Here is a 9628-nt window from a genome sequence, read left to right as displayed (position 1 = left end):
TAAACATATGGGTAAAGCTACACAAATCTTAACTATTTAAAATAATAACAATATATCTCATTTGTTAGATTAATGAAATAACAATATAATTAAAATACTGGATTACAAAAGCATATAGATTCAAAGCAGAACATTATCATAAGTGAAATAAGCCAGTCAGAGAAAGACAGGTACCATATTATTTTATTCATATGTGTAATCTAATAAATAAACTGAACTAGCCAGCAAAACAGAGACAGACTCCGAGAGGGAGCAGGCGACAGCCCTGGGACGGTGGGCATGGGAGCTGAGGGACCAAGCAAAAATGATGAAGGACTCATGGACAGAGACAGCAGTGTGGGGATCGGTGGGGGGAGGGGGAGGTGGGGAGGTGGAAGAGAATATGAGGGGATAAATAGTGATGGAAACAAACAAAATTTAAAAAAAATAAGAACCCTAAGATCGGGATCACTGAGGATCAGTCCATCTTGTCTAGGTGTGTTAGTTTGACTGAGGCATTCCAGAGGCTTTGGGCCACATGAGGATCATAAGCAGCTTTAGGGGGAAGAGTTATCACACAGGAACTGCTAAAATATTTTCCAGAAACACCATCCAGTTCCTTTGCCAAGCTCAGGTAGAGGATTGGGTTTGCACCTTGTTGAGGATCCTGTGGAAACATGGGGGTAGGGGTTTGAGGGGAGGATGGAATGTCAGGCCAGGCAGGCTGGGGACACGCTGAGAAGTAGAGCCATGCCCCCCACTCTTCAGGCCAAAACAGCTCCTCCCCTACCCACCTTAATGAAGAAGCTGGAGAGCCAGAAGAGGAAACGGTATGACCAAGAAAAGCTGTTCATGATCTCCGTGTATACAATACCTGGGTGCACAGAGTTCACAGTCACACCTGAAAAAGCAAGACAAGCAAAATGCCAAGTCAAGTGAGAGGATGATGGGAAGAAAAGATTGAGTGTGATTCTGCAGTGTGCAGTGAGGGAAGGATCCTACCAAGTCGGCTGGGTAGAGGTAACCAGAGATTTGGCGGTGGTACCAGGGACATCAGTGCTCCATAACCTGCATGAATGGTGGTAGCCACTCCAGTAAGGAGACACAAGTATTTGGAAGTGTTGAGTTCACTTTAGGAGGAACATGATGTATGGTGTTAATATTGGAAAATACTGGGAGGAGAGTGATGTTGTGGGTGACAAGAAAGTTGGAAAAGGTTGAAAAGGAGACATGAAGACAGTATTGAGAGAACTATTGGGGGCACAGATGGTAAATGGAAAAAATTAACAGCTGGCTTGAGGGGTGTTGGGAGATTTTATGGCCAGGACACGTTGAGAGGTATGAAGCGTTGGGAGTGGAGGAAGTGGGGGGGTGTCAGAGGCAGTTACCTGTCCCTTGAAGTCTCCGGGCAAATTCCCCAGTGATTGATGTCAAAAGAAGTTTGCTGCAGAAATAGTTCTGGTTGAAGGTCAAGGGTCTACCAGCCCCTGTCAGATGTTTCTCATCAAAGTATCCATTTGTTTGCATACTGGAAGACACATTTATCACTCGGGCTGATCCCGCCCGTTGTAGCGCCCCTGGGTTGAGAGAGGGCCATACTCCTTGAGTCCAAGTCTGGGAGTAAACTCCCATGCCCACTCCCAGCCTGCTTCTCCAGGAGACTCCAGGAGAGCAGGGTCCATCCAGGGCTCTCAGGAGAGGGTCAGTGGACCCCTACCTAGGCACCCAAGCTAGGCACAGGAGAACATAATGTGAACAGAGACTTCATTTTCATTAGCTGCTTCCTAATTTTCTTCTCCCTCTTTTATTTTAGTGTTTGAAGTTTTGTCTTGATTTTCTCCCACTTACCAGCTGGAGCTAATTTAATTGATCCTATTTATGTTTGACCTCACTGACAACTAAGAGAGGAGAGAGGAGAGGCCGGAAACACTGTCAGAGCCGTCTTTCATGTATTCATACATTAATTCACTTACTCATTTCACAAATATTCATTAGGCCCCTGGATTGTGGCAGACACCAAGATAGGTGCTAAGGACATAAGAGTGCTAGGTTTGGGAAAAAGAAATATGCAGAGATACTTGGGAAAGTGTATTTTTAAAAAATTATCTCCCAAAGGAAGAAAAATAAAATTATAATCAATGAAACAAGTTAAATCTTTTTTAAAAATGAGTACCTAACTATACAAAAAAGTGGATTATATAAATTATGAAAAACAGTCATTGTCACACGAGTTTACAGTATTGTTTTCAAATGCTAAAACTATTTGGAGCTCTACATTGAAATGAAGAATCACAAATGACAATCTGAACAGGTGGTATTTAGCCAAAATTTGCTACTGAGAAAATTAATCTTAAAAAAGACTATGGACCCTAAACTTGCAGACATAGTGATATAAAAACCAAAGGAAATCACGGCCTAGTTGGAAACTGATCATCATGGAGAAATGTCAGTTCAAAAATAAAGAGGCTTAAGGGAGCCCTGTAAATTGGAAGTTGCTGGGGAGTTGGAGCTGCTTGTCAGCGCAGGATCCACAGCACAGGCGATGTCTGTGCTGAGTCCTGGCAGTTTCTTGGTGTCCATGTTCCTAGTGGCCTAGTGTCACCCCCAGGAAGCTTTCATTGAGATGACTGACTCTACTGGTCTGACTGGAACTCAGAGCTAAGAGAAGGAGAGGTGGGATCTTACCTCGCCTTGCTGTTTATATTTTGGGCTGATTCCATTACCAGAATCCTAATCCTGACTGTATCAGGTGGTTCCCCTGCTACATGCAGCAAGTAACTGGGTGCCAAGGGGAAGAAAGTGGCCAAGAAAAATGCCAGGGAATGAAGAAGCAGGGCCAACACAGAGTGTAGGCATACTTCCTTACCTTGCAGTAGGTTTGTGAGCAGAAAGGGCCCAATGTAATTGGTAGCAAAGGTCAGTTCAAGGCCCTCCGGGGTTAGTGTCTTGGGGAGTCCTGGGAGGAGATGAAGACACAAGAAGTGGATGATGGAGGGACTACCCTGAGGGAGAAGAAGTCTGGGGGGATATATTGGGGCTCAGCAGAAATGCTATAGGAGCAGGTATGGGCAAAGGTGGGGCAATGAAATTTGAGGCTTTAACTTGAGGCAGGCTCTTTAGGGTTGTGTATAAGTTAGAGTGTTTCAACAGGATGCATAGGCTAGGCTTCGGGGATGCCTATTTTGGGGTCCCTGACCTAGAAAGCAGTCTCCTGAAATGTGTTTGGGTGAAGCAGATCAAGGCACATACCACAGACTGCAGCATTGTTGACCAGTAGATGTATTTCAGGACATTCCTGCAGGAGCCACTGGGCAAAGCTCCGGACAGAGGCCATGGAGCTCAGGTCCACCTCCCCAAGCAGAAGACAGGCATCCTTTGAAGCTGCTTGGATCTCAGCCAGGGCCCGCTGTCCACGCTCACGGCTACGGCAGGCAAGGATCACACGAGCCCCACGGTGGGCCAGCTCCTGGGACACAGCTTTCCCTATGCCTATAGAAAGGCAGCTTCAGAGTAGGCTAGTCTGGGAAGTGACTAGAGGGCAGGGGAGCAAGGAGAGGGACAGGGGTGGTGACAGTGGGTCCTGCTTCTTCCCATGCCCTCCCTGTTAAGGTTATCAGGAGCGGAAGCCCCTAGTGAGATAACAGGGTAGAAGGAGCACTCACCACTGTTGGCCCCAGTCACCACAGCCGTCTTCCCGGTCAGGTCTGTCGAACAATGCTGCAGGTCCCAAAGATGACACTTAAGCCAGAGCCTCACACTCAGTTTAAGCAGGAAGACCAGAATGAGGAGGAAAGTGACAGGGCCCCAGGCATGGGTGCTGACTAGAGACCACAGCAACATAGCAGATTACTTGCCTGCCGCTCAGAGTAGGAAGAGAGTGGAAAGGTCAAAGCTGAGTGGGCACTAGCAGTGAGGCCGGGGTGGAGACCAAGACACAAAATTTAGGGAGGCACTCTCACGTCTGTTCAGACAACCCATCTGGATCCTGGAATGAGTTCCTCATTATAAACTGGGTGTCCTAGGCACGTTATTGCCTCACTTTCAGTTAAAAATCAATAAAAGCCTCAGGGTGTCCCCTGAACCCTGCAAGGCCTCAAATCTGTCTCCAAACAGAACTTGGATTTGCACTCTAACATGAGTTAACAGAGCCCCAGGGAGTAGGGAAGCAAGAAATCAAATTCCTGGCATCTTGAATCACTCTGTGCCTAAGCAGAGTTACCCGCTCTTCCCCCAACCAGGAGACAAAGTTCTCCCAACTGAGGTAGATGCCACTTGCAGCGCTGTATCTGCTCCTTTGTAAGAGAGGGATGGTTCTCCAGAATGCTCCTGCTGGGGAGTAGCCTTGGCCCTGAAGCAGGGTCTCCTTTAGGTGGAAATGGGTTTATTCCCTGGAACCAGTATTCTATCTTCTTCTAGTCCTGCCAGGAGAACTGTTCCTCTCCAGTTCTGCAAGAATACCCATCTTTGGAAGAAACCGACAGAGGTATCAGGCCAATTCTTAAAGCAACTCAGGTGTTTATTTTTGAAAAGCAGACAGCAGGAAAGCAGGATTACCACTGGCTGAGGCTCAGGGCTCAGAATGAGGCAGGAGTTTGGAGGGGAGTGATCACATTTATGGGTTTGACTTCTTTATTAGCTGTGCTATGGTCACCTGGGCTTCTGGGCACCTATCTGGATGGGGTGCTACTCAATGGGAGGAAAGACGCAGCCTTCTTTGTCTTCCTCCTGGGATGTGCGGGAGCGGAGCAGCACCTGGGTGGTTGGGTTCCACATGCTTACACCAGGAACCAGCTTCAAAGCTTCTGGCTGCAACACGGGCTTCCACATAACCTGGGAAGTGGCCTCAAGGATTTGGGGCTCAGAATCAGGCAACTTGTGAGGATCCTGGCCCTCTGGGTCCTCGGCATCCAAGCCCTGCGGAGGTATACGGCTGCGGGTGGCCCACAGCTCTTCCAGCAATTTGGCCTCCCCTTCCCTTCCCCTGGGCCACCTTGCACCTGGCCACACGTTGGGGCTGGGGTGGTGGGCCATGTCTGGGAGGTCCAGGTGCGTTTCAAAAAAGCGGATCTCGGGGCTGGGCAAGGGCTCCTCTGACCAGAAACCTGGTGATGCCAGGCCTAAGCTTAAACAGGGATTCTGGAGGCTGGGGCCCAAGACAGGAAAAAAACCGGCCGGAGGGAGAGGGCAGAAAGCTGCTGGGGAGACTCCGAAACGGGGGCCCGTGGCTGGGCGTCTGGCCGAGGTCTCCGTCTTCTTGACTCTCTGGTGCCTGCGGTAGACTTCCAGGGGGTGCACCTCGGAGTCTGGTTCCACAATTTCAACTAGCGGGCACACCCAGCGGTGTGGCAGCGGCCCCAAGGCTGCCCTGCGGCCAGCCCTGTAGGGAAACATGCCCAGCTGCGAGTCCACGCGCCAGGGCTGCTCCGGCTGGAAGGATGGGGAGGGGCTGGGCATGGTGGGGCCCAAGGCTGTGCGGGGCGCCTCCTCCTCGAGTGTCTTCTGGTCCCTAGCAGCTTGCGACTGCAGCGTGCAACAGTAGAAGTCCTCTATCGAGAACTGGGAGCTGAGGGGCTGTCTCCTCTCTGCAGATTCCTGGGAGCTGACTACCTGGAACAGCTCCAAAGAAGGGCTGGGACTGCCAGCGGGAACCGTCTCCACAGACAAGGACTGTTGGAGACTCGTGTTCAAGGACCCAGCTGAGGAAAGGTGGCCTTCTCCTTGGCCTTCTAGTTCCTCTAAAGGACCCCCGGGCCCTACCTCCTGAAACAAATCCGGTTTGGTTGGGGGGCCAGGGGTGTCTGTCAGCTTCGAAGAACGCTCCCAAGATTCCATCCGCTCATCAAAGCCTCTATCCATCCATGATCTTTCTAAAGGAATCTGGTCCACGCTACCTTGGTCCTGGAGAAATGCCCCGGAGGTAGGTAATGAGAGGTCAGAAAGGGACAAAGGAACTAAGGGTGGAGGAGTCAAGAGGGGCCCTAAGGTAAATGAAGATGCGTTGGGGGTAGGGGTGGGATTTGGAAGAGTTGGGGGCTGGGCTTACTTCATTTTGGAAGGTCCACTCCAGGCCTACCGAGGCTGGCGTGTGCAGCATGGGCACAGATCCCTGAGCCCAGGCATCCGTTGCACATGCAGAGGGCTCCTCATCCTCGCCCCACGTGGGGTCCTCGGCCACTGCAGATTCTCCCTCGTCCCGGGCCAGGAAGCGCCACTCAATGATCTGCAGCATGGCCTCTCGAGCCTGGCTGATAGTGAATGGAATGCACTGTGGAGGGGGGGCGGGGGGAGGATGAGACAGGGTCTCAATGGGACAGAAAGACGTTGGAGAGTGGGAAGATGGGGCTAGAGGACCCAGATCCAGGCACACCTGCTGGGTTAAGTAGACTTTGAAGGCAGAGTCCATGACTCGTGCCAGCAGATCTGCCAAGATGTCCCCCACCACGTCCTCGCCCTCCTCCTGAGCCATGAGCGCCATCCACTCAGCCCCACTGAGCCGCCCAGGAACAATGTCAACTTGCGGCACCGGCACAGTAGGCGGTCGTGCCTTTTCCGCCTTGGATCTGGTCACCCCGCGGTCTCGGGCCTGCCTCTGTGAGAAAGGAATTGGACAATCAGGGAAGGAAATTGAGGAATGGAAGAGAGAAGCAGCTACAGGCAAGAAGGACGCTTTCTCAAGTTGTCTAGTAGGAAGGAAAAGCCTTTTGAAAGGGACAATTTACTAAGAGCCTACTGTGTGACAAGTGCTTTTCAGGTCTTTGACCTAGCTAATTTAATTTTCTTAACAGCTCAGTAAGCCCATTTCACAAATTAACCAGCACTTGCTTGGGATCACACAGTAAACCCAGACTATATATAGCTCCGACTCCACAGTCCTTCCTTTTTGGCAATAGTACAAAATGTTCTAAGTTCTTGAGAGGTCAAAGAACTTGAAAAAGATGAATCAACATATGGGTGCTTAAGTAATAGGTGCTGTTTTGCCCTGACTGGTGTGGCTCAGTGGATTGGGCATTGTCCTGCAAACCAAAAGATCTCCGGTTTGATTCCGTCAGAAAACATGCCTGGGTTGTGGGCCAGGTCCCTGGTTGGGAGTGTACCAGAAGCAATCAATTGATGTTTCTCTCCTATTTCTTTTTCCTCCCCTCTAAAAATAAATAAATAAAATCTTTTTTAAAAAAAATAGGTGCTGTTTAGAGTCTCCTCTCCCTCCTTCAAATCAACTTATATCCTTATTTCACAAACATATATCAAAATAAATTCCAGATGATCTTGGCAAGGTAGCTCAGTTGGTTAGAACCTTATCCCAATGAGCCAAGGTCGTGGGTTCCATCCCCGGTCACGGTAAGAGCACGTACAAGAATCAACCACGGAATGCACAAATGAGTGGAACAAGTCTATGTGTCTCTTTCTACTCCTCCCCTTTTCTCTCTCTCTCTAAAATCAATAAATTTTAAAAAATTTAAAAGTTTAATAAATTCTAGATGGATTAAAGGATAAACACATACATAAAAACAAAGGTATGAACACAAAATAAAATGTAGGAAAAACAAGTTAACTTCTCATATAATCTCTGGGTAAGAAAAAACTGTAAGAATCATGAAGAGCTCTGACTGGCATGGCTCAGGTGGTTAGGCATTGCCCCAAAAAGCAAAATATCACTGGTTTGATTCCCCGGCAGAGCTCATGCCTGGGTTGCCAGCTGTCCCCAGTCGGGGCATGTGAGAGTCAACCAATGTTTCTCTCCCTCTCTTTCTCCCTCCCTTCCCCTCTCTCTAAAATTAATAAATAAAATCTTTTTTTTTTTTTTAAGAAAAAGAATAATAGCCCTGTCTGGTGTGGTTCAGTGGTTTGAGTGCCAGCCTGCAAACCAAAAGGTCGTTGGTTTGACTCCCAGTCATGACATGCCCCTGGGTTGCCAGCCAGGTCCCCGGTTAGGGGTATGTGACAGATAGCCTATGGTTGTTTCTGTCACACATCGATGTTGTGAGTACGCAGAAAACAGTTTATTCCTGTATTATTATTTGTTAATCATTGTGCTATTTCCCATACAAACAACTGTAAAACTACTTTGCCCCACCTTGCATTTGTCGCAAATATAAAATAATCTCCCAATACATTAAAAACCCATTTCACATAAGAAAAATCATAAGACCCCAGGATAATAATAAACAAAGGATGTGTTTCACAAAAGTAGAACTGTAGATGACTAATGAACATTTGAAAACATGTCTAACCTTCAAAAATATTAATTCTAGTATTATGTGCTCAAAAGCATTTAAAATAAAAATATATTCTCCAACATATTTCCTGTGGTATGACTTATAACAGTAGAATACTGAAAACATATGTCTAGTAAAAAGAATTAGATGGCTAATTGTGCACTATCTGTATGATGGAATATTATGCAATGATTAAAGGTAATCATTAGGAAGAATTTGCAAAAGCATAGAGAAATACTTAAGATTTAATGTTAAATGAAAGAGCAGGATACTAAATTACATATCAAGTATGATCTCCAATAATGTAAACCTGTATGTGTTGAAGAGAAAACACCAAAATTGTAACAGTGGGCATGTTTCTCTCCTATGTTCTTCTCTCCTTTTAAGTTCTTTACAATGAGATTGTATCTCTTTATAATTAAGAAATCTCTACTTAAAAAGAAAAAAAAAAACTAGTCCCAAAAATTCATTTCAGGACATAGGAATTCACTAGCAGATTCTTGGGATCCTCCTCACTTCCCCACAAGAGTCTATGTAAACCTGGTTCCCTCCAAAATTTACCTCCAAATGTAACCTTTCCAAACCTTTGCCTCTTCACCCCCAAGCTTACTGACTCATGCCTGATGTTCCCCAAAATTCATTCTCCCTCAAATCTGGTTTTCTGGACTTCACACGGAATTCAGAATCCCTTAAGCCTCATTTCCCCTCTCTGCTAGTGAGAACAGCCCTACAGGCATACCTAGGGAATTACCCAAAGCAAGCTTGGCCAGAGAAGGGCAGGTAGAGCTTGCACAGGAAAGTCGGTTCATTAGACTTCTCCTCCAAGCTTCTCATCCTGTATCACCCGTGATAGTGGCCATGCCTATACATGGACTAACCAGAGAGGCCAGAGGACACTGTTACACAAAGGTTCTTCAAATGTTTTATTTTTAATTTTCTTGTTTTTAAAACAATGTTATTTTCAAGTGCAGCCTCAGGGTTGCTGTTACTTAATCCATTTTTTCCTCCTGAAACTCTTAAAATGGGCAACGCCTCCCCCCAAACCCTGACCAACTGTGGTTAATCCACTTAAATGGAGACTCATTACATGTATTAGCTGTTTCCAAACTCTTGTTCTTGGATTCTCATTTGACCTTTCCCCTCAGCTTCCCATTGTGTGATAAAGCGTGTAAGTGGGCGAGATGCAAGTGTAGGTTTTCTTGCCCAAGTAACGTCGTAGATTCCTCGGTAATTTTGAACGTCGGTGAGCTGGGCGTGCACCGGATACCGCGGAGCTACTCTCGGTTCCCAACATCAACCTTAACGGCCGATCCCCGCTCTGGAGAACCCCCAGCTGAACTTCAGGAAGCCTACCGAGCTTTCATGCGCCATCACCACCGCAGTCGCTCCAACCTCGGGGTTTCAGCAGCTCCCGCCCCCGCAGCAACCGCCGC

At 47.5% G+C, this 9628-nt stretch overlaps 2 protein-coding genes across 2 annotated transcripts; both read right to left on the bottom strand.

The window, feature by feature from the left end:
* Nucleotides 1-171: 171 nt before the first annotated feature.
* LOC129086787 (retinol dehydrogenase 11-like) lies at nucleotides 172-3819 on the bottom strand. The gene is made up of 6 exons (XM_054593501.1): nucleotides 3642-3819; nucleotides 3229-3468; nucleotides 2846-2935; nucleotides 1368-1556; nucleotides 774-880; nucleotides 172-646 (listed from the first exon to the last, which is right to left on the bottom strand). The coding sequence occupies exons 1-6, from the start codon at nucleotides 3817-3819 to the stop codon at nucleotides 458-460; spliced, it is 993 nt and encodes a 330-aa protein (XP_054449476.1). The 3' UTR covers nucleotides 172-457.
* Nucleotides 3820-4522: 703 nt separating this feature from the next.
* On the bottom strand, nucleotides 4523-9584 carry CUNH2orf81 (chromosome unknown C2orf81 homolog). The gene is made up of 4 exons (XM_054593500.1): nucleotides 9549-9584; nucleotides 6347-6568; nucleotides 6023-6244; nucleotides 4523-5877 (listed from the first exon to the last, which is right to left on the bottom strand). Exons 1-4 carry the CDS (start codon nucleotides 9564-9566, stop codon nucleotides 4663-4665), a joined length of 1677 nt encoding a protein of 558 aa, XP_054449475.1. The 5' UTR covers nucleotides 9567-9584; the 3' UTR covers nucleotides 4523-4662.
* Nucleotides 9585-9628: the final 44 nt, after the last annotated feature.

The sequence above is a fragment of the Pteronotus mesoamericanus genome, unplaced genomic scaffold, assembly GCF_021234165.1.
Source record: "Pteronotus mesoamericanus isolate MK-2021 breed Mesoamerican mustached bat unplaced genomic scaffold, CSHL_Meso_final scaffold_45, whole genome shotgun sequence".
Lineage (NCBI taxonomy): Eukaryota > Metazoa > Chordata > Mammalia > Chiroptera > Mormoopidae > Pteronotus > Pteronotus mesoamericanus.
This window is presented reverse-complemented; position numbering and strand designations above follow the sequence as displayed.

Excerpts from the sequence above, each read along its gene's own strand:
- LOC129086787 (XM_054593501.1), bottom strand. The coding sequence starts at position 3,819 with ATGTTGCTGTGGTCTCTAGTCAGCACCCATGCCTGGGGCCCTGTCACT. Across the intron at positions 1,557-2,845 it reads GCTCACAAACCTACTGCAAG|GGGCGCTACAACGGGCGGGA; the intron begins GTAAGGAAGTAT and ends CTCTCAACCCAG. Across the intron at positions 647-773 it reads TCTCCAGCTTCTTCATTAAG|GATCCTCAACAAGGTGCAAA; the intron begins GTGGGTAGGGGA and ends ATGTTTCCACAG.
- CUNH2orf81 (XM_054593500.1), bottom strand. Across the intron at positions 6,245-6,346 it reads AAGTCTACTTAACCCAGCAG|TGCATTCCATTCACTATCAG; the intron begins GTGTGCCTGGAT and ends CCCCCTCCACAG. Across the intron at positions 5,878-6,022 it reads AGTGGACCTTCCAAAATGAA|GACCAAGGTAGCGTGGACCA; the intron begins GTAAGCCCAGCC and ends GCATTTCTCCAG.